The sequence below is a fragment of the Antennarius striatus genome, chromosome 18, assembly GCF_040054535.1.
Source record: "Antennarius striatus isolate MH-2024 chromosome 18, ASM4005453v1, whole genome shotgun sequence".
Classification (NCBI taxonomy): domain Eukaryota; kingdom Metazoa; phylum Chordata; class Actinopteri; order Lophiiformes; family Antennariidae; genus Antennarius; species Antennarius striatus.
This window is the reverse complement of record NC_090793.1, coordinates 11,202,550-11,225,457: the sequence shown is the minus strand read 5'-3', so window position 1 is coordinate 11,225,457 and position 22,908 is coordinate 11,202,550. Positions and strand designations below refer to the sequence as shown.

At 38.1% G+C, this 22,908-nt stretch overlaps 1 protein-coding gene across 8 annotated transcripts; it reads right to left on the bottom strand.

Moving 5' to 3' along the window:
• Positions 1-235: 235 nt before the first annotated feature.
• On the bottom strand, positions 236-21,662 carry dtna (dystrobrevin, alpha). 8 transcript variants are annotated; one of them, XM_068340538.1, is made up of 24 exons: positions 21,485-21,662; positions 20,818-20,931; positions 14,329-14,396; positions 13,749-13,829; positions 13,452-13,665; positions 13,043-13,128; positions 12,019-12,173; positions 11,812-11,917; positions 11,190-11,356; positions 10,899-11,023; positions 9,632-9,715; positions 9,346-9,411; positions 7,598-7,693; positions 6,238-6,319; positions 5,903-5,997; positions 5,565-5,678; positions 5,258-5,354; positions 4,367-4,390; positions 3,038-3,197; positions 2,859-2,948; positions 2,677-2,776; positions 2,329-2,443; positions 2,201-2,237; positions 236-1,420 (listed from the first exon to the last, which is right to left on the bottom strand). In XM_068340538.1, exons 3-23 carry the CDS (start codon positions 14,393-14,395, stop codon positions 2,220-2,222), a joined length of 2,142 nt encoding a protein of 713 aa, XP_068196639.1. In that variant the 5' UTR covers position 14,396; positions 20,818-20,931; positions 21,485-21,662; the 3' UTR covers positions 236-1,420; positions 2,201-2,219. The 8 variants fall into 8 exon arrangements, with proteins under 8 accessions (XP_068196639.1, XP_068196638.1, XP_068196637.1 ...); XM_068340537.1 differs by lacking the exon at positions 20,818-20,931; XM_068340536.1 differs by lacking the exons at positions 20,818-20,931; positions 21,485-21,662 and adding an exon at positions 17,408-17,596.
• Between the last annotated feature and the right edge of the window lie 1,246 nt (positions 21,663-22,908).

Below are 22,908 nucleotides of genomic sequence, written 5' to 3'. Positions count from 1 at the left end.
CAAGTACTACTGCTGCTACTACTACCACTAAAATCTGATTTTCTTGTGCTGATTATGTTGCTTGAGGCTTTTTTGTTATCTCAAATGGTGAGTCTTTATGATGTATTAAAAACAATAGGTTGAGGGCAGTCAACGGTGCATTTATGACAGATAATAAATGTGCACTGCCAAACCAAGTGAAATGAAGTGTGTCATTCTGGAATGAAAGCAAAAAGGAGTTCATAGGCAAAAAAAATTGTGATATTGTGTCAACACTTTATTATGCATCACCACGATGAAAAATCACTACTATGAACTTGCTCAAAAATCAAACTACATATATTTCACACATTTATGATTTTAGATTGGCTTCCCATTTTCCAAAATTGACTGATAAGTTATGCACACTCAGAATGTACATAAAAGAGTGTGTATGATGGTGTGCAAGTCACACAGAGATCTGTGCATTAGCTATCAAACTGAGCAATGGTAAGTGACCTCCTGGTTGACTTTAACTCAGAAACTTTTAATCGTAAACACAATTTGTTCAATGCCCTTACCAATGTAAACGTTTGGATTTGAGTGATTTGAAATTCTTTTTTGTATTTGAAAATACTACAGATAATAAAACAAAACTATCTATACATTATATTTAATTGATCATTCACATGGAGAGTCTACACATTTGCAACATCTGCAGAAAATAAACTCACTTCCCAGCATAATATTTAATGAGTTTAGCCTCATTAGTCCAGTGAAGACAGTGAGCACTGCTCCTCAACAGGTGCATTTTGTTTTTAGCTACATGCTGCACCGACAGTCTGAATGCTCTTCTTTCGGAGGTTAATCAATCAGTTAAGGCAGTGTCAATTTACATTTTTATAGATGTATCCCATTAAAGACACAAATCGAATTGGCCTGCTTCATAAACAAATGAAAAAATAATAAAATGGCAATTCAACAAAACCAGTAAGAAATATATGGAAAAACAATACAAGTTACACATTTAGAAAATATTCCAAATGCCTTATTCTGTAACCTAATCTCATATTTTAAAGCAGATGAAAAAACATTTAAATATGGTTAATAGTCTTCAGAAATGAGAATTTAAAAGTTCGTCCTTTCACTGTAGTTATACCATTGCTTGACAATTGAAATGTAAAAAGGCTAAAAATTGACAAACAATTCCCCAAAGTGATGTATTTTTATGGCACCTGTGGTGTAATAGACAGATCACTAATTACAGTAATCTCTTTACATCAGCTCACAGTATTACCTTAAACAAGTGGTTGGTTTAAAAATATATCTTTACATAAATTTATTCTATGGTTGGATTCAGCCATCTCTTCTTCAGTCCTTAACATCGTCAGTGCTCTGTACCATTGGCCCAGTGTCATCTCTTTCACTGTGTTCTATTGTTGTTGCTTCTCACATTGCTCACCTGTTAACAATACAGAAAATATTACAAAGAATTTATTGTAACGTAACAAAATGCAAAAATGAAGCAAAGAATGAGTGAATGAGAGGAGTGTGTTAGCACAGATATACAGTATTGCAACTCTGTGTATTTTGGTGTACTTGGATCTCTAAACATTGGCTGATGAGGATGGAGTTACCAGGCAAGAGGGCAAGAGGAAGACCAAAGAGAAGGTGGATGGAAGTAGTGAGGGAAGACATGAGGGCAGTTAGTGTTAGAGAGGAGGATGCAGAGGATAGGCTGACATGGAGAAGGATAACATGCTGTGGTGACACCTAACAGGGCAAACTAAAAGGCACAGAAGAAGAAAAAACATTGCATCCTGTTTTATCGGGGTTTGGAGGAAAACTAAATTATTATTCTTGGAGCACTCAGGTAGAAACTTATATCCTGCTACTGGTTGCAGCTTTCCTGTTTTGAAGTTAGTAATTTTATATTCAGCATCCATCATAAAAAATAACCTGGTTAACTGGAATGACCCTTACTAGAGTGCCTTTACATTCACCAGGGTCAAACAATCACGCACACATTTGTTCAGCCTGCCTAAAAAAATGACCTTAAAGAGAAACACTGAAAAAATATTTGTGCTTATGTGGACAGATCGTACCCCTATAATAGGGAAATGTGAACAAATTGAAATCTGGACACAAATCTGTCTGATAATGTGAAAATAAACAAGATCAAGTAACAAACTATTAGTATTTTTTGAGGAGGAATAGTCCCATTATACTTTGCAGTACGTACCAGTTGCATGAAGTAATAGTCACTGCTGCAGCGTCACCTGCATCACAATCAGAAAACCACCAGAAGACATATAAATTAGAGTAACTACTGCATGGATTAATGTAATAAAATGTCCATCTCAGTCTCACCATGCATGTTTTCTCTGGTTCCTGCATGTGCTTCATTAGCTCTTCTAACTTAAACTCGTTCTCCAGCTGTTGCTCAAGATCATTCTCAAAGCTCTCTTCTGCAGCGCTGGTACTCCTGTGACAGATAATCTGAGATTAGCCTGACAACTGGAGGTATTGTGACAAAAAGTGAGAGGAAATCTGAACAGAGTGCAGCCAAAGTGGTTTCTCATTTTAAGAAAATAGAAGAGGGGGAAAAGTGTGGAAGACGACTCTAGCTAAAGAAGTTCTGAATATGGAGATGTAGATAAAAATGAATGATGTGTCATCTAAAGCCTTAACTCTAAGCCTACAGTTAATTGAATGTACCTTGGTTTGTATGTGAAAAAGGATTCTGAAGAACGTTTGGCAGATAGGTCACCACGTCCATAGTCCGAATCCACAATGCTGTCAGTCTCACTTCCACCCTCTGTGGAAAAATATTATTTTAAAATAGTTGTTGTGTGGTAATTAAGAAAGCACATTACATGTTTTGTTTTACTCATTTGTACCTGAGTTGAGTTCCTTAACTAGAGATGACATTGTGTTGGTGATGGAGTCAGCAGCTATGAGTAGGTCGTTTCTCAAGTTTCTCCTTGGACCTTTGAATATACATAAGAAATGTGATTATTTTGTTCACACACATTGGCCATCATTGGTCTCCAGATGCTCCTGTGAGTGATTATCTCACCCTGAGCAAAGGCCTCCTGAACATCCCCTCCCACGCCCATGAGTGAGTCCTGAGGTGTGTGAGTCGGGGTCGTTCCAGCTGAGTCTGAGTGGATTGGTGTGGGAATCGATCGGCTGATGGTGTGGCTGGGGGAAGAGCGTGGAGAGCCGGGACCCTGAGTCTGCAACACATACAGCCCATGTTTTAGCATTTCTAAAAGAGAAACCATGTTCTAAAGGGATAAAAGGCTTCTACAGATTTCAACAAATTAAAATGAAGACCTTTTAAAGGCCAATTTTGCATCCATACTCACAGACAACAAATAGTAAAAAGGAAAAATGACAATAGTTGTATTTTTTCACCAGACCTAAATGCACTGCTCATGAGATTTGGTTGAACTTATAAATCAATCATAGTGAATGAATGTAACATTGACTGACAGAACTTTAACCTCTGACTTATGACCTCATTTTTACTGTTGAACGCTGAATTCTCCATGTTTTACTATTTAATGTCAACTAACATTAACATTTCTGTTAATATTAACAGAAACATGATGGAAATAAAACAGAGTACCTGTAATCAAGCATAAAGTGGTGTCTCAATCTTTTAATTACTGTACTAAAAAGCGCATCAGTGCGTTATTCACGCAAGTGTAGTGGAATACCTCAGTGACTTAAAACTTGGCTTAGCCTCTACACACCCGAGGATAAAACTCATTCAGCAGAGGCAGAGATGTAAAAACTAGAGGAGGGGTATGATCCCCCCACCCCCACCCCCCCAACAAATCACACCATGATAATGATGATGACAACAATAACCCATTCTATTTTCTAAAGGACTATAAAAATAATTGAGAGCTTTTTAGACCCAAAATCTAGATGATTAGATTTTAGACTTTTTAAGGATCCACAGAAACCCTTCTATGACTGGACCAATATGGTGTTGTAAGGGAATCTTCCATGATCGATGCAATGATCACTCAAATCACAGCAATGAATTTAAACTCAAATAAAAAAATAAACATTTCAGTTCATTAGTTTTTTGTAAGTCAGCAGAGGAGCTTATTAGTACCAGTGGCTTTGTAAGTAACAAAAATTACACACATGCCTGACATATACAGTATGTGGAGTTGCTATGCTTCATGCTGTTAAAACAATGTTATCTCTTTACAAGCCATCCAACTTATTCCAGCAGACCAAACCAGGAGGGCAACGTCTGGTGAAATTTTTTATGGATATACAAACTGAATATTGTTACTAAACCCTCAGCCAACAGAATAACAGACTCAACAAGTGCTCTAGAATGTTGAACCCATGTGCAGTTTGGTTCCACATTTTTCACACTCACAGCTTGTTTGCGTTCCTCCTGCAGCTGGAAATATATTTTATAGCTTGTGAAACAAGAATCAAATTGCAATGAACATTTCCAAGATTGAAATAAATACATAAATACTTTAGTCAGTACACACGTAAATGGGTTTACTTTGAGTTCCCAGGCTAACTAAATTAATATCCTCCTCCTCATCGCGGAATAGACAGCAGTTTATGTAGATTTTGAAACCGTCCACCCCTTAGCATATGTGACATAATTTACAAAATCACAGCATTCATGCATCAATAGTATATTTTGACTTGCATTGTAAACATGTAAAATTGAAAATTAAGATCAAATATTATTATCGTTATTTGTCATTATGCACAATAAAATACATAATAAAAAACAAAAAATATAAATACATAATTTCTTTAAGATGTATCATTAATATCTCTAAAGCTGAAATAAATCCAAAGTTTTTTGACTGTCTAGATTTTACAGGTGAGCACAAACGAGGTTTCAGCAGCGTTTGACCGCAACACAGTAGCGCCCTCTTATGGACAAGTTGCTCATTTTGCCACATCTGTATTGTACTTTGTGTTACATTAGCTGGCAAGATCACCCACAGCTCGATGAATTTGTATCACATAGGAAATTCATCATTTAGACATATTGTTTACCACCTGCCTCAAAAAAGAGCCAAAGAATTTAAAAAAAAAGAAAAGCAAAGAACAAGCTCTAATAAACATGTCCATAAACATGTAACAGAGTTTATCCTTGCCAAGGAGCAAATTTAATAATAACTTCATGTAGTCCCCACCAGAAACAGATTGTTTGTTCATTCAGTAACCATTAAGAAATATTAACTATATTCTGCATCTTGTTACTATGATGTCAAAGAGATGAAGTGTTTGTCTATAGTACCTTGAGAAGCATCATTAGTTGCTCCAGCTGCACCATAAGTTCCCTTCGACTCTCCTGCAGAGTAGACATTCTTTGTTCGAGCTCATCTTTGCGTTGCCTAACGGAGGAAACAGGTTGTTCAATGTGATGATACATAATGGCATGTCAATAGCAATATGGGAAAAAATGCTTGAGCATCTGCAGATGCTGGCATATGCTGTGTAATTTCTCTAGGGAAAAAAAGCAAGTGATGACAACATGTATGGAATATTGCAGCCAAAGCAAAAACATCCTTTGCAACGACACTGAGTCTGATGGAAGCCATCACCTGAGAAGTCGTAGCTCAGCCAGCAGGGTGGGGTTATGCAGGCCCTTGTCAGGTGGAGGTTGGGAGGCCTCCTCATGCTGAAGGCGCAGCCGCTGGATTTCCTGTAGGATTTCTCTGGAACAAACATAAATAAAGTCTGGTTAAAATGTATGAAATCCGTTTATTTGTTAACAAAGAACATAATGAAAGCACATTTTGAAAATTTTCAGAATCCACAAATAAATACTTTTTGAGTTTATTTATTCAGACCAGAATGCCCTTTAAATGTCTTGTCGGAATTGAGAAAAGAGACTAACAGAACAGATTTGTGCAGCATCACTGGGACAGTCATCCCAAACCTGTTTTTGGTCTCGAGCTCAGCAATGAGTTGCCTTTGTTGTTTGTTGGCATCTAGGTAGCAGGGCAGGTCTGTGGGCAACCTCTGCTGCTGAGTCTGTAAGTGAAACCAAACATAACATGAAGGGACTTCTATGACTGTAACTGTTAAGAGCAGTTATAGCCATAGAAGTCAGGGTCTTTCATGATCTACTCATCATGAAAAATACAAGATACAACATAGATACGAGAAGATAGAACTACATACCCACTTCTTTTTAATAGTAACTTTTTGGAATTGGACACAAATGCAAGATGCCATGTTCAGTAAACTGTCTTATACATATTTGTATCTCACCGCAGCATCGGCAGCCAGTCTAGCAGCATAGCGGGCAATTAGACTGTGCTCCTCGTCCTGATGGTTACTGCTCTCCAGCAAACTGATCGAGAGGAAAATAGAGATGGGATTCACATCAACATTTAAAATGCAGCTACACCACATGGAGGAAAAAAAAGACAGAACAAAAATCAAACAAAATTTTTCTTGTTCAAGACTTAGATTAGTCATTTTTAGGAAATGTATTTTACAACAAAGACCTCAGTAATCATGCTAGGCTACTTATGTGAAACCATAAAAGCAGGAATATTATTGTGTCAACATGGAGGGGTAGAAAACATTTACTTTATATTTAAAGATTAGAGCGATTCCTTATTCAGTGTTATCACTGTCAGAGGGGAAAAAAAGCACACCTACTGTATAAAACCACTCAAATGCACTGAAACGGTAAGATGTGGGAAGGTTGTCAAAGCTGTTAATATCATACAGATGATAGATGGCAGCAAATCCAGCAATACAACGCACACAAGAGCTTATCAATGCAAGTCCACACAGAAAATAAAAAGGTATCTCTATTTTTTTGAGATGAGGAGACAATATGCAATATCCTCAGTAATGACAGAAAGATCAGTCAGTGCGAGCACTAGTTTCATTTGGTATTTGAGGTATTTGAACATCACACCAGACTCATTGTAGAGATTATCATAAATGAAAAGGTCCCATTAAAGGACAAAAACAGCAGAAAGTGTAGAACGTATTTGCTACCATTTACTTAACTACTCTGTTAAAAAAGAACTAGTTACATAATGAAAAAAAAGTCTTTTTTATTTTGAAACAGTGATGATTATATTTCAGTTCTGAAGACAAAACATCGAACTGATGTGCGATGTAGTCTGTGTAAACTTGTAAGGTCTTTCAATTACCTAAATAAGAAAATTGCAGCTTTACCAGTCTATTTTCTTTTCTATTCTCTTTGCAGAAAAAAAAACCTCTTGTACCATTTCTAACAGTATAAACCACATATACCACACTCCAGCTGAATGACCAATTTATTTTACTGAGGAAAAAGCAGTTATAATTTTTGAAATTCGAACTTTTCATGTCAAAATATTGCAGGTACTTGACAGTTTAACAAATGTAAAATATTTGGCTTGCAACATAGACCATGCCTTGAGTTTTGGCCCCCTGTATGATCTACTTAGACACTACTGAAAGTGTTTCAGCTGACCAAAAATAAATTTGAGATATCTCATCTGTAAAACTGACACATGATGTTTTTGGGATGTAGCACTCTCTGATTAGGTGATGTTAGAAGGGTTATGAAGTGGCAGCACGACGAATAGCTTCCTCTACTTGGCGAGAACAGTCCACACTGACTAACCATGTTTTGGCGTTGTTTTTCAGTAGATTCACATAGAGGCCAATCAGAGCATGCTCATCAGCAAGTCTGTCAGCAACATCAAGATTGTAGTTCAACCTGGAACAGTGCAGGGTTCACAAAACATAAAGCATCACATTACACAGGTGACAGTAGAGGGAAAGGAGTGGGGGGGGGGGATTTGAATGGAAGAGGAGGAGAGAGGCTGTAAACAACCATTTACGGATGACTAGAGGGAAACAAGTCTGTGTTGTGTTTGTGAGGAACACCACTGATGAAGGCTATTGAAGACTCGGAGCCCAATGATGAACATGTACAGCAAAGAAAAATAGAAAATACATGCACTTTTTACATTCTATAAGCATCAACCACTGTTTTATTATTTAAACTACTGTATAAAAGGTTATCATGTTTGAATAAAACAATCTACCCCTAAGATATGTGGACATGCAGTGTTTCTGACGCAGCTTCTTTATAAATAGACGCTTTCCTTCTGGATCAAAAATCCCTTCAGCAGTTTACTGAGAGAATCAATGAAGAATTAGCTGCGAAAGCTTTTAATTAATTATGAAGAACAGATAATTAAATTTATAATAATTCCACTATGACCTCATATTGACAGCATTTAGCAGCAGATCATCTAAATCAGTTTACATAAATAGACGCTAACATCATTAGCTTGTTGTTAGCACAAGCATTACAGATTCAGTAGATTTAGTTATTGCCATTAAAAATTTGTAGCACCAAATGACAATAAAATCAAATCAATCATTGACTATTTATTGAGTATAAATTATCACACTTTCAGTAAATAATAAAGGTTTAGTAGGTGGACATATGGCACATAAAAAAATAAAATAAAAACAAAGACACAGCTTAAATCAAAAAGGAATAATACAACCAGAAAACATGTACATATCACAAACTGGATTAAAAATTAAAAAAAATTAAAATGGAGGTTAAGGCGAAGCAGATCTCTGTGAACTCGAGGGACTTATGATCCTGGTTATGTTTACATTGTAATCATTTATTTTTAGTAACTGTTCAAAAGCTAGTTCAACCTCCAGAGGGCACACACCTAAAATATCTGTACTACATGGTGTCTTAGTTTCTGCAAACAAAATATGAATGTCAGATGCTCTTTTAAACACTCCAGTCACTCTTCACTGGTGTATGTTTTCCATAAATGTGAGTTATGAAAGGGAGTAGTGTTCCCTAAAGAAACACTGTCTTCATAAGGTGCAGGTGTACCAAAGCTTAGAGACCCTTTACTAAGGAAGACAGTGTCTGTGATACAGTATGCTGATGCTGAAAAAAAAAAAAAAAACTGCAAATAAAAAAACCAAGTTAATCCCATTTTACCTCTATGTGTTCACATACATCACGAACAATGAGCCCGGGAATGTGTACTACTTAACGGCTACGGCGTCAACATAGATGTGATGGAGGGCATCATTCAGCCACTAACAGTAGAAACTGTTAATATTCTCCATTTCCATGTGAATGAAAAGATTTTAATAGACAATTGAAAATAATTGCAAATGATCTTTATGATGCACGCTTCATCTGGAATCTTTCAAATAGCCTCTGGAGTACAACAATATAAACTCCTCTATGAGAAAACTGGCTCACTAATGGTTTCCTTAGGAGGATAAGCACTTTAGTTTATGCCCCGCGATTATTATCTATATTAGATCATGCATGCTTTGGAGCTGCAGAAGCATTCTCATAGGCACACCTGTGTCACTTACCCTCTCCCTTTCAACAGATGGGGAGCAGCCCCAGTCAAGTGCTTTCTTTGCTCACCATCGTTATTGCTGTAAGGCAAGCCACTTATACTCAGCACAAAACACCACAAAGAAAAGAAAAACACAGCAAGGCTCAACTGTGAACATTTGTGTATACATTGTGGGAAATAAAAGAAAAGAAAACAAAGACTGTCATAGAGTTTATAGCACACAGCCTTTAGGGAGCATAGAAACCCGAGAGGATCTGCAGTAAAACACGGGACCTCCATTGTTTGGCTGCTCAACTCACTTTTTGGTGGAGTAAGGGTTCCCTGTTGTCGGCATGGAGTGGGAGAAAGAGTAGTCATTGGTGATGTTCACAGGTCTTGGTGGCCTGGATGGGAAGCAGGAAAATTTTGTTAGTGTTTATAAATCCTTGCCTATTCCTTTCATTTTTCCACTTTTGTAAATTAACTCCAACTTCATATATGAATTTTGTTTTAGATAGATAATCAGCTCTGCATATATCAATAGATGTGATTAGTTATGAAAGGTGCAATACACAAGGGAAAACATGCAATGAGGGGAAGAAGAGATCAATAACCCAAGCAAATGCTTAGAAAGAAATTGATCTTATAGACTGTTAATATGGCGTAGAGGGGACTTTGAAAAACTGTGCATAACTCTGACAAACAAAATATTCAACTATACAGTAACAAAAAAGCAAAAACACATGTGAGATGTCTTAGATAATTAAATTAATGCAAACTCACCATGTATCTCTGAGGAAAGTACAGAACAAAAAAAAAGTATTGAAAATAATTTAATACAGCCAGCAGAAACCACACCAAATATAATATAGTTATGCTGACAAGAAAACCCCATCTGATAGGAAATTATAAAAGTTATCGCTAATAACTGCAGTACGGAATGTTTTAATTTAAATATATCGGTAAGTCTTGAACACAGTAGGTTTTTTTTATATTCAAATTGAAGAATTCCAAAAGATTTTCATGTTTAAATGAAACATGATATGTACCATCAGGTAATTTCATTTTAAATAACAATTCTTCAAAAGCCCAGTATTGATCAATCTTTAAAACAGTTGTTCAGGAAAACTGGTGGCAATTCTGGGTTAATGGTTATAAAATATTGCAACAATTGAAAAAAGCAAATCAAAAATTTTCTTCATTTTGATGATTCAAATAATAAAGCATAGTAAGGGGGGGGATCTATTTTTCTTAGCCATCAATGAACAGCACCGGAGCACCACAAGATGCTGTATTTGCTTAAGTAGGCTGTTTCATCACTCAGAAAACCACACAAACCAACCGTGAAGTGCAGTAAGAGGTAGCAGCCGTGATAGAGATTACAGTCATTCCCAGGGCTATAATTAAGTCTCATTGATTAGTTGACCTAAGAGATTGACTGGGATCAGCTCAGACTTTGAGGCAGCATCAAGATAATTTTCATCTGAGAGATGAAATCAAGCATTTTGAAACCTAAACATCTGCGAATGAACTAAATGCTTCAATTTCAGTGTTACAAAGGAGACAAAAGCTGGAGGATGAACTTACGCAATGTGAGCCAAGTTGAGAGTTTTCTCTGGCATTTCAGGAAACATAGGATGAAGAGGCTCTCTGCTGGATGCACAACTCAATGACTTACTCAGGGCATGAGATAACTTCTTCGCAGGGGATTTCTAGAGAGAAACACGATGCTGAGTTTCCAGTCTGATGTCACCAAAACACATGGCATCTTTACAAAAACACATTCAACATCTTTAAATTGTGGTGAAGAAGAAAAACAAACAAACCACCAAGTCTGGTTCAGTGCAGACACACCTCCCTCCCCTCTCCTCTCCTTACCCATGATGTATACTCCTTCATTTGGTGCTGGTTGCTATGGGAACCACTGGCATGCCCCCTCCAGAAGCAGTCCTGACAGAGCTGGTAATTATGACATTGCTGGCAGCGGTAGCGGAAGCCCATCATACTCTCAGTATGGCAGTAGGAGCACTCAACGGGGTGAAACACTGCAGGGAGGAGGGGAGGGGTTAGACACACACACATGCATGCAGATGGACAAACAGCTGCGGCAGTAAAGACAAATATTTTACACATTTGAATGAAGTGAAGGATTAATTTATCTCTTGTTGTTGAGTCTGTATAGATGGCACCGTTCATTGTACCTCAGGGACACACATCAGCATGACTGCGACGTGTTGCACATGTGTGAATCTGCGTCAATGCATCTCCCGCTGACATGGAATTGACTGGTAATGATGAGTGTATAACAAATACGCATTAGCCAACACACAGTTACATATGGGGTGTAAGGTCTCTTTAGGTCATCTTATTATCTTGTGCGTGTTTCCCTGTGAATGCTTGCTTAGTGTGCGGTGGATAAAGATTATGACGCAAGGCTGAACTTTAAGACTCCCAGCGCTGCTAGCCCTCATGCTTATAAATATGCTGTGTGATATCTTACAATTCTCTACATTGGCGAGCCGATGCATGAGTGGTAACCACACCAGACACTGAGGGGGAGGGTCTGACATCAACGTATCCAGGAAGGTATTGAGGGAGACCCTTTTCTGTGTGGTGCAGAGGAGAGGTAGGATTCAACGGGAAAAGCCTCCACCGAATTAATTAAACAATCATAAATGAAAATGCGTTATACTCAGTTGCTTCTCACCTGCTGTGCAAAACAGGTTTTTGCTGCTTGTTCAGTGTAACCGAATGAAGGTCCTTCAAAGACCGCCATAGGTAATTTCAGAACCTCCCTCAGAAACTGGTCAAACTGTGGGTACACCATTATTCCAGTAGAATCTGAGATCTGTGAAAAAATATCTGGCAACAATCCAGGGAGACATTAAACAAACAAATAATTGTCAGTTGCCACCACAATGAGCTAATTACAGCATACCACAATACAATTATCCCACTTATTCGTGAAAACAAACCAATTAAATTAAGATATTCAAATCCATTGTTGTAATACACCAGTAACACAGCCCTTTCTTACTCCCTTCATGAGCCACTGAAAGGGCTCACACACATTTGTGATCGATGGATGGATGGATGGATGGATGGATACATAGATACATAGATAGATAGATAGATAGATAGATAGATAGATAGATAGATAGATAGATAGATAGATAGATAGATAGATAGATAGATAGATAGATAGATAGATAGATAGATAGATAGATAGATAGATAGATAGATAGATAGATAGATAGATAGATAGATAGATAGATAGATAGATAGATAGATAGATAGATAGATAGATAGATAGATAGATAGATAGATAGATAGATAGATAGATAGATAGATAGATAGATAGATAGATAGATAGATAGATAGATAGATAGATAGATAGATAGATAGATAGATAGATAGATATTCCAAACTGGGTAATTCACATTTATGTGATAAATCATGTAATAAATACAGTCCTTCATATAATGAATGAAGACTTCTCCCACCCATGAAGAGCTTGGCAGTACTAGCTCTTCTTTTAGGTTCTATAAGTTAATGCCAAATAGAGAAATAACACAGTAAGAAGTCTGCATTATGAGTACAAGAGCTATAGTATATTACTTAAACTAGAAATGAACTTCAGGAATATAGCTCATTTACGAAAGGTAATGTGGGTGTTTCTAACATCATTTTTAATAATTAAAAGTAAGTGAAGATTTTCTTCCATTGCTTACATCTTAATTTGTCCAGAATTTTCCCTCCACATATGGTTGCTAGGGCCATCTTCGCAACAAAGACAGATACCTTGCCATGGCCCTCCCTAAAAGGAGTGAACACATTTTACATTTTTCGGTAAAAGAAGCCACCAAGCCTAAAAGATATGAAATAATATTTACTGTATGTAATTTTTACAGCATGTAAATTATAGTGACCATCATTTTAAAACATGCTTAACTTTTTTTTTATTTTTTAGAATTTTAAGATCTACTGTATAGATTGTGACAGTATGAAGGTAAACAAGCTGGATATTCCCTCCTCTTTAGCAAACACTTAGTTACATTTCGCACTACATTAGCTCATGTCAAAACCTCAGACGTGGAAGCACATAACCAGCCACTGCCATTCAAGTGACTCCTTACTCACGGATCATAGGCTGCCAGCAGGAAGTTGAGCAGCAGGCTAATGGACTGTTCCACATTGATTTGGTGGGTAGTGGGCATGCGCTTGTTCAACTGGTAAACAATGGTGGACAGCACCATTTCTAGTCGAGCTACAGAGAGGTCAGCACTGAGGTCCATGGCATTGACACCATTCTCTCGGAAAGCCTCGATGACATTCCAAATGTCAACCAGATGTACTGGAGAGCAAATCAACAATGAATATCTTGATGGGGGAGGTTTAGGATTAGAGTGATATATTTAAATGTACAATTATACTCACAGTTGCATTTCTTCTGCACAAATCTGAGTTTGCAGGCTGTTCTATATGTAGATAATCGTATGGAGTCCAAATCCTGAGCCCCTAAGAAAGAATAAGTCATGAATTAATGACAGGAATGCCAAGGATGATGTGAAAGTTTGGACCCAGAGTTCCAAGATGTTCAATATTACATAAACAAATGACGAAATAAAAAAAGAAATCATTAGAATTAATAGAGATAAAATGCCATATACAAAACTTTATACACAGTAATACGTATTATAAACATTTTTCTTCAACATCAAATGAACTTTTAAAACAGTCCTACATAATGACATATTTGTTTTGGTAATTTATGAAAAGGATATTTTGAAAAATTGGGGAAAAAAGAAAGCTATAATGTGAAGGAATTATTTAAAAAAAAGCATTAAATATTTCAAAATTATTTATGTATTTATGTCTTTATTTATGTCTTGGTAACAGCAGTAAGAGTTCATCTTCATGATATTTGCTTCAAATGAGACTCAGGGAAAATTACTCCAATTTTACTATCATTGAGAAGAACAGTCTGGCATAAATTATAATGGGCTGTAGCACTTACTCATCTCCACAAACAGTTGCCTTCTATTTGCCATGTTGTCGCCACTCCGACCGTAGTCTTCAATCATTCTGATCAAGAGGAGAGAAAGTGATGTCATTGCCCAGGAAAGTGCTGCCGGTAACAGCAACAGGCTCAGCTAAGACAATGTTCAGAATATGTTTTTTCTGTTGCTGCAGCTTCATCTATCCTTAAGCACTAAACTAAATTGCATTTTCAAAAAAATCCTAAAGCAATTATTAGACAACAGAGTATGAAGAATCAATAGAACACTCACCAGCAGCAGACAAAAGATAAGAACTGTATGACAATTTGTAATTCTAGCTTAGGAATGTCTGTATGCACGCATGTATGCATGCATGTTGGCATGTATTTGTGTATGTATGTACAGTATGTATGCATGTCAGTTAAATGAATGACACGTTTTACACAAGTGTGGTCAATAAAAGAATTTGTGTCTAGGGAGCCAGTGGTCCCAGACTCAGCTCCATGTGGTGTTTAAGCCAAATAGCCTCTGAAATCTGCATGCATGCATGCATGCATGCATGTATGTATGTAATGTATGTATGTATGTATGTAATGTATGTATGTATGCATTCGCATATGTATGTAAGCACTTTATGGAATCTTTTCAGCTGCTTTGCACTTTTGGGGAAATTAAATTGGCTACCAGCACTCAAGCTGGACAAATCGAAATAAACAGTGTGGCTGTGGCTTTGTTGAGAGAGCATCATACACTTAATGAAGGTTGATGGTTTGGGTACCAGTTTCCCTAGTGTACATGCCAATATAATCTTAAACAAGTTACTTAACCCCAACATTTGCCCAATATGCTTTCATCATGTCATATTGACCATTACAATGCTTGGTCAGATTTCCACACAGACAAGAAAGGTCTACGTAGTGTCACAAACCTTCAAGAGGCCTAAAGGCTCTGGGTTCAGTTTGGGAACAGGACAGCATTGCTAATGTTAGCTCAACCTCCAGCAAGACGCAGGATCAGCTGTTAGACGGTCAATAAACTTAATTGACTACATAAATGCTCCTAAGCTTTTGGAGTAAAAAAAGATAACACTGGCATCTAAAAGATAACATCGATAAATACACAAAAACACATTCTTTACATGAAAAACAAAGCCGGCCCTGACTTCAAATATTGAAAAACCAGTATCTCCCCAAGTATATATTTGAATAAGCTCACTTGAAAAGCTCACACTATCACTCTTTTTAACTCCACCCACTACCTGTCAATCAAGCGCCCAACCAATCAAAGCGTACCTCTAAGAAGCAATCACGTGAACAAGAGCTCCTGAGAGCATCGTGGAATTAAATAAACAGCTGTCACCACAAAAAATACTCTATTTTCTGTTTAATGTCCGTTGACATAGAATGCAAACACACTGTACGCAAGAAAACAAACGTTTTCTTGCGTACAGTTTTGGCCGGCGTCTACCCGGAAGTTCGGGCCACTAGCGGAGTTAGCTCCGGTCCTCACATTTGTCCATATCTCTCACTTACAGAGCCTTTTTGGCTCCGTAAGTGACAGACATGGACAAACCGTAAGCACTTTATATTCTTTGATTGTGACGGACCTCACATTGTCGTGTGGGGAACCCCGATGCTTTATTCACCAGGACCGAACTCACAAAGCCGGCGTCTACCCGGATGGCCAGACCGTAACGCCGAAGCGGCCTTCGTCTTCGCATTCGTCCATCCCACACACGTAGCCGTTATGGCTTCGTTGGACACAGCGGTTTGTTTACTTGTGACAGCGAAGAAAATAAAAGAAAACAAAGTCTGATATTATTGTTTTATTGTGGAATTTCCACGGGTTCCCGCTAGTATGAATATATTTAATACATGTGTAAAGGAGAAAGGGGAGCAACAATAGTTGCCAACACAATAAAACTTCTGTAAGACCAGGACAAGACTTTTAAAGGGCAGAGCACTATGCTCACACCATGCCTCACTGCACTATGTTCAAGGCAATCTAATACACCTAGTCATGTGGTTTGTTGCCATAGCAGCAAAGATCCCAGCCACTCTCTTCGTAAAAACATAGCCTAGTCAACCCTCCATACCCCCTTCACACCGACACACACGCACGCACGCATGCACACACGCACGCAAGCACGCACGCACGCACGCGCACACACACACACACACAAACACACACTGCACCCTCTTTCTGCTGTAGAGGAACAAAGTCTGAAGATATTCTTCTCAAAAGTTAATGTCTTTTATAATATATTGCTTGGTGAGATGATAGTTGAGAGCACAGAGGCACTTCCTGGGCGAGTAGCTCAAAAACATTTTTTCTCCACGACCGTCATTCAGGCATGGAATTTCAAATTACTTTGTCAGTAATTGAGAGACACTGATATTATGCTGCAGTGACCTATGGTGTGGAACTTAGAAATCATAGAGTGTTAGAAAGCAAACAAAGACATAGCCATACTGTGCACTACAGTCAGTACAGATGGTAACTTATATAACACTATGAAATCTTTGAAATCCAAATTAAATATGATTTATGAATAAAAATAATAATTTAATCTGGAATTGCAGATGCAATTTGGGGAGTCACCTAATACGCAACGTAGGAGTAACATGAAAAAATATGAATAGGTAGATATTAGATATATTAGTGGCATAACAACAGAACTAACAAAACTACTTTCAGTAGCATGTAGGGTTTATTTTTAGTTGTTAAATAAATGAAAACAAAGAAAAGCACAAGTGATAGAGTGTTTCAATAGTGATAAACAAATACTGAATCCTTCAGCACAACAGTAAATAATGTTTCAAATGTATAGCTGTAAGGCCACCACTGGAAGCAAGTAGTCCAATAACATCCAGACGAAATCTGATATACAGTACCACTCATCACTGTCACATGTGAACGCACACATGTACAAACATACACTATTTTATCCCCATAATCAAGAAGCACATCCAGGGTGGCAGCTATACAACCTTCTGCGGTTTGTTTTCAGTCCCTATGAGTGAGACTGAACTATTATAAAGCAGACAAAACAACAGAAACTATAAAAGATTGATGGGAACAAGACGATCAGCATACCTTTCATAGAGTACCATGGTTGTCTTCCTCTCCCACGCCTGAGTTGAGTTATTACAAATCAAAGTCAACTTCACACAACTCTTCTCTCACATGGAAACATAAGAAATGCAGCTGAAATTGAAAAGATGGATTCAAGATACTGAAATATTAAATTAGGAACTGTCAGCTGAGGATTTTGTATGTGCTGCCTCTATCTTTAACTACAAATGAGAAGGCTCCACATTCTTGCACAGATTTACTGGCTCTCTAGTTGCAGACCCCAAACCTCATTCCTGGCATGTGCCCAGCCAACATTACTCTTCCTCTGTGGTACTGTCACACTGGCAGCATTGGAAAATAACTGCCCTTAAAAGAACAAATCATCGCACAGCATTCAAAATTACAGAGAGATTCACAGGATGAAGCACTGCCAAAAGCAAACCAAAGGTCTCAGTAATGACTCAATCTTTTCATGATACACAGACTCCAATTGGCTGGATATACAAGTGCATTTTAGGCCAACAACAAAAATGCCTTATTAGTCACTCATTTATATTATGAGACTTCTGTGTCAGTCCACTGAAACATAATGGACAAGTGCTGTCAATTTATGTTCTCCTTGATGGACTTGGAACAGATGGTCATGCAACATTTCAAGACTCAAGGACTAACGCGAGTTCAAGAGGAATATGAGTTTGGCCAGCTCGGTGCAGTTCATCGCAGCTGTTACCACTGATTGGCCGGAGTTATTTTTACATCAGAAAATAAACTTCACAGGCATCCCAATCCCATCCCCTGACAAGAATGAAAAAGCTGTGGTATTGACTTAAGGCTAATCAGTTAACATTCAGCTCAGCTAACGATGTTGTGTTTAGTGTTCGCTGTGTAGGTGTGTGTGTGTGTGTGTGTGTGTTTCTCTTCCTGTCCAGTACCAGTCAGTGATGTCTGTTGAACAACCCACAGCTCTCTGTCCCCTGCTGATGATCACCATGGTTTCAGTTGCAAAAAGGCCAAAAACTTCAGAACTTTTAAACAAAGACACATACGAATTAATGGTATGCTGGAGCCAGGGGCATTGCAAAACCCATTTTACTGGGATATGTGTTCTATGTTGATCTGCTGTAATCCAGTGAAAAATTTGGCTAATGTAGATATGGGATTTGCAGGCCTGGTAAATGTAAAGGCTCAGCAGCATATATGAATTTATAGACGTAAAATACCCAAACACTGGGTAAACTTTGGACCAACCCATAATTAGAAATGATCAAAACTGAAGCTTTCCCTGCTACAACTAAAATGAGCTCATGGTAGCTCTGTTTGACGTTAGGAATTTGCTCTGCAAACAACTAACATTAGCGCATGTTGAAGACTAAGAATTATTAAAGGGATCCTATTATGAAAAACAATTTTTTTTTCAGGTCTCTACATATACAAAGTAGTCCTCCCTTACCCTAACAAATACTGTATAATCTGGAAAACAAACGCTTCCTGCATCAATAGATATTTGGAATCCTTTGGATTCATGGCTGGACAGAATAAAAAACGATCGAATTGACCACAGCACCGACCCTTACGTCATCTCCGGGGTTATTAATAGGGTAAATTTACCTATCCTGAGTCATATTTGATTGTCCACCTGGATATGGGCATGGTCATTCCCGAGGGAGGAGGCCGATACGCATGCGCAGAGAGAGAGAGAGAGAGAGAGAGAGAGAGAGAGAGAGATACAAGATAATCACGTTGACACACAATTCAAAAGAGATTCACGCAAAAAGGAATTCACATCTCAAAAAACAATGGTAGGATTTTCAACAGTACCGTGTGTTTCCTGAACAAAGAAAACATCTAACCCTTTAACATTTATCAAACTAAAACAATACAGTTTTTTTTAAAAAGTAGACAAAATTCAAAGTAACAATCGTTCTCCACAATCATCTTTTTTACTTTTGTCATTAGTTTCTTAAAATCTAAAAACTTCTTGGTCTGTAAAAACTGGTTGGTCACTTCTTTCTGGATTCTTCAAAAAAAAAGCTGAAACTAACCAGTAACATGTTGAAGTCAGGAAAGAAATTTTCTAATTTGGCCCTCAAACCTTTTGTGTCTTGCAGGAATGTTTTTTATCTTTTGCGAATTATATTTTTCTGTTATGGCCTCTTTCAGACTGTCGTCATTTTTGTTGTCAGAGCTACTTGTATCAGTAGGTGTCTCAGGTGTTGTATTGCCTGTTTGGTACTGCCTGTGTTGTACTGCCTGTGTTGTACTGCCTGTTGTATTGCCTGTGTGGTACTTCCTGTTGTTCTGCCTGTGTTGTGCTGCCTGTGTGGTACTGCCTGTGTTGTACTGCCTGTGTTGTACTGCCTGTTGTACTGCCTGTGTTGTACTGCCTGTGTTGTACTGCCTGTGTTGTACTGCCTGTTGTACTGCCTGTTTACTGTGGGTCAGAGAGGACTGCAATTTCATCTGTGCTGTATGTCGTGCATATATGGTACGCTTCACAATAAAGCTGACTTTGACTTGACTTATACACAGTCGCTTATGAGTATGAGTAAAGCGCTATATTGATACATTCCTCCTCCAAGTCAGTACAACGTAGGTTAGTCATCGCATTTACACAAGAAGTAACGAGTTACGTTCAGTAGACTGAGAAAGCAGCTCCACGCTTAGCGCAGAAAAATCGACAGTTATTTCAAGGAAAATAAGAGCGCAAAACACGAGAGGAATAAAAGAGAAATACAGTGCATCGTAACAAAGTTCCTGAGAGTTAAAAAAGTTCGAGACAAGGGATGATCGGCAGCAGGAGTGCGTGTTCATGTGGTGGATGTAAACAAAATACATGTGAATGCGAGAGGGGAGGAAGGTATTGATGGAGGGAGCTCAGAGGGGCTAGGGGGGTGGTGATACCCCTTCCCCCCCTGAGCTCACTAAGATTATGATAATGTTTATTAAAATAAATATTTTCAAACCCATGCATTTCACCTTTACGAAAAGTTGCTTTGGTTATTAGCATGTATGTGGTATCAGTTTCTGCTGCAAGATAAGATATTCCTTTATTAGTCCCATATTGGGGAAATTTCCATTATTACAGCAGCATAAGCATTGTGGGGTAAATTACAGAGATATAGAATAATAAACACTTAGCAAATAAGATAAATAACAGGAAAGTAAAGAAATAGCATATTTGGATTTAGCAATTTTACAGTTTATAAATTCATACTGGATTTACAGATTTTCTCTGGAGGGTTTGTGTGTGTGCATGTGTATGTATGTGTGTGTGCATGTGTGTGTGTGTGTGTGTGTGTGTATATGTGTGTGGTCGACTGGGAAGCAGAACTGCTGTATGGTAGTGGCAGTAGCAGTGGGCAGGATAGATTGTGCTGCACATTTCTCACACACACATACACACACAAAAAATTAGAGAAAAAGTGTTTTACCTAATGGGAGGCTATAGCCCAGTGGAGCAATGAATACGTTTTCCTGGCTGGTGTTGGGCCTTTGTCTTTTTTGTTTGTTTGTTTGTTGATCTTTTGATGTTTACTTCCCACAAGCTAAAAAGGAAAATTAGTTAAAGACATAAAACGTATAAATACCCTAAAAGAAATAAAAAAAAAATAGTATCCCCTTTTCTTTGATAAAACAACAGTGAGAGAATCAGTTTGTATTGAAATTACAAGCATAGATAAATATGTATTCCTGAGCGTAGATAAGCTCACGTTTCCTCCTAGACACTAAAAAAAAAACAACCCCAAAATAAACAAACAAACAAACAAACAAAAAAAGCAAGAACCGATTCCGCCACAGCAATACCAGCCAAGGTTTAAAAAAAAAACCCAAAAGCCTTGTGGTGAACACTAAGGCATCACCTGTCACAACACGGACACCTGTGAGTACGACAGACAGGTCTCACTGTTACCGCTAGAACTACCTGCACATGAACCTCGATTATTGTATTATTATTATTTTTATCTTTGCACATTCCCGTCTTTCGATCTCTGTAACTTGACTGGCAAACTCATTCCACCCGGAATGAGTGTGTTAGGGTCGCTCCTCCACTACCTGACAGCCTCCCGCGGCTGCAGCAGCGCACTTGACGGGACTTACCAGCATTTATTGTGAGGCATGACAGGCGACATCACTGTTTTACATCCAGGAATCCGTCCTGCGGGGCGATCAGGGCTTATTTGGCGTCGGTTGCTGCATCACTGCACGAAGCGGCCGCTGTTGTGCCGCTCTCCTGTCGGGCTTGTGTAGTGGAAATTTTCGGGTAGTACAAGCTGAGCAGATCACGGGCAGCATTTGCCTCCTCTATGTGGCCTTCGCAATGACGTAATGCGGAATCTTTTCACTTCCGCCAATGTGCTCTTTCTGCAAAATGTTCAAGCTTCATCAAAATGGGAAAAAACAAAAAAAATTTAAAACGCCAAATAAAAACATTTTAATAATGGAGATCAGGAAAAGATGTGATTTTAATTTATTGATTTTTTTTTTTTTTTGCTGCCTTAGGAAGATTACTTCATCTACATACAATAAGTGTTCTTCCAGTAAACTGTAGAAGAAGAAGAAGAAGAAGAAGATACACTTTATTGATCCCCTAGGGGAAATTACATTTGTCACTCAGGTGTTTGTTACATTTTTTGTGTTAGTTTTTCACACTATGTATGTACAGGCCCCTGAAACAACCACAGCACACAAAGGGGCCTGTAATCATGCAGTTAGTATACAAACACAACACAACACAACATCAAGCTGTACATTGGGAGGCAGAGTGACGGGCAGCAGCTTCCTGGAGTGCGCCCCAATAGAGCAGCTTGTAAGGGGGACGGCACCTTGCTCAAGGGTGCCTCGGCAGTGGCTGGGAGGTGAGCTGACGCCTCCCACCGTCAGCTCACACTCCGGAGATGTTCTGGCGGGAGCGGGAATCGATCCACCGATGGCTGGGCGATCTGTCTTCAAGACCTCTGCTCTACCGCTGAGCCACTGCCCCCCTGTAGTGAATGTTGCTCACATTTTAATATTACCAACAATTCGGAAATGCCTTTTGGACCCCCTCCCCCCCCTCACACACACACACACACACACACACACACACACAGAGAGAGAGAGAGAGAGAGAGAGAGAGAGAGAGAGAGAGCGAGAGAGAGAATGATATATATATATATATATATATATATATATATATATATATATATATAGAGAGAGAGAGAGAGAGAGAGAGAGAGAGAGAGAGAGAGAGAGATATGCAGTTGTACTAAAAGTTAATTCAGTCTGTATAATTTATTATGATCTTTCACATGAGCTGCTCTTGTGAATAAAATTTGTTATCCTTTCTCAGGGAAAACTCCAAATGATGCCTATAAATTTATAGATGCAATTGCATCACTAAATGTCATCTTATACTGGTAAGAACTGCAAAACAAAACATTCTAATATAACATTATATTAATTTTAATATATAAAGCATGTTATTCATACATAGAAAACATTATAATATCATTAAATTCTCCTTAAAATGATAGTATTTAATA

Coding starts and splice junctions, on each gene's coding strand:
- dtna (XM_068340536.1), bottom strand. Junction 13,129..13,451: donor CTGCTGGCAGCCTATGATCC/GTGAGTAAGGAG, acceptor CACTCCTTTTAG/GGAGGGCCATGGCAAGGTAT. Junction 11,024..11,189: donor TGAAGGAGTATACATCATGG/GTAAGGAGAGGA, acceptor GTTTCTCTCTAG/AAATCCCCTGCGAAGAAGTT.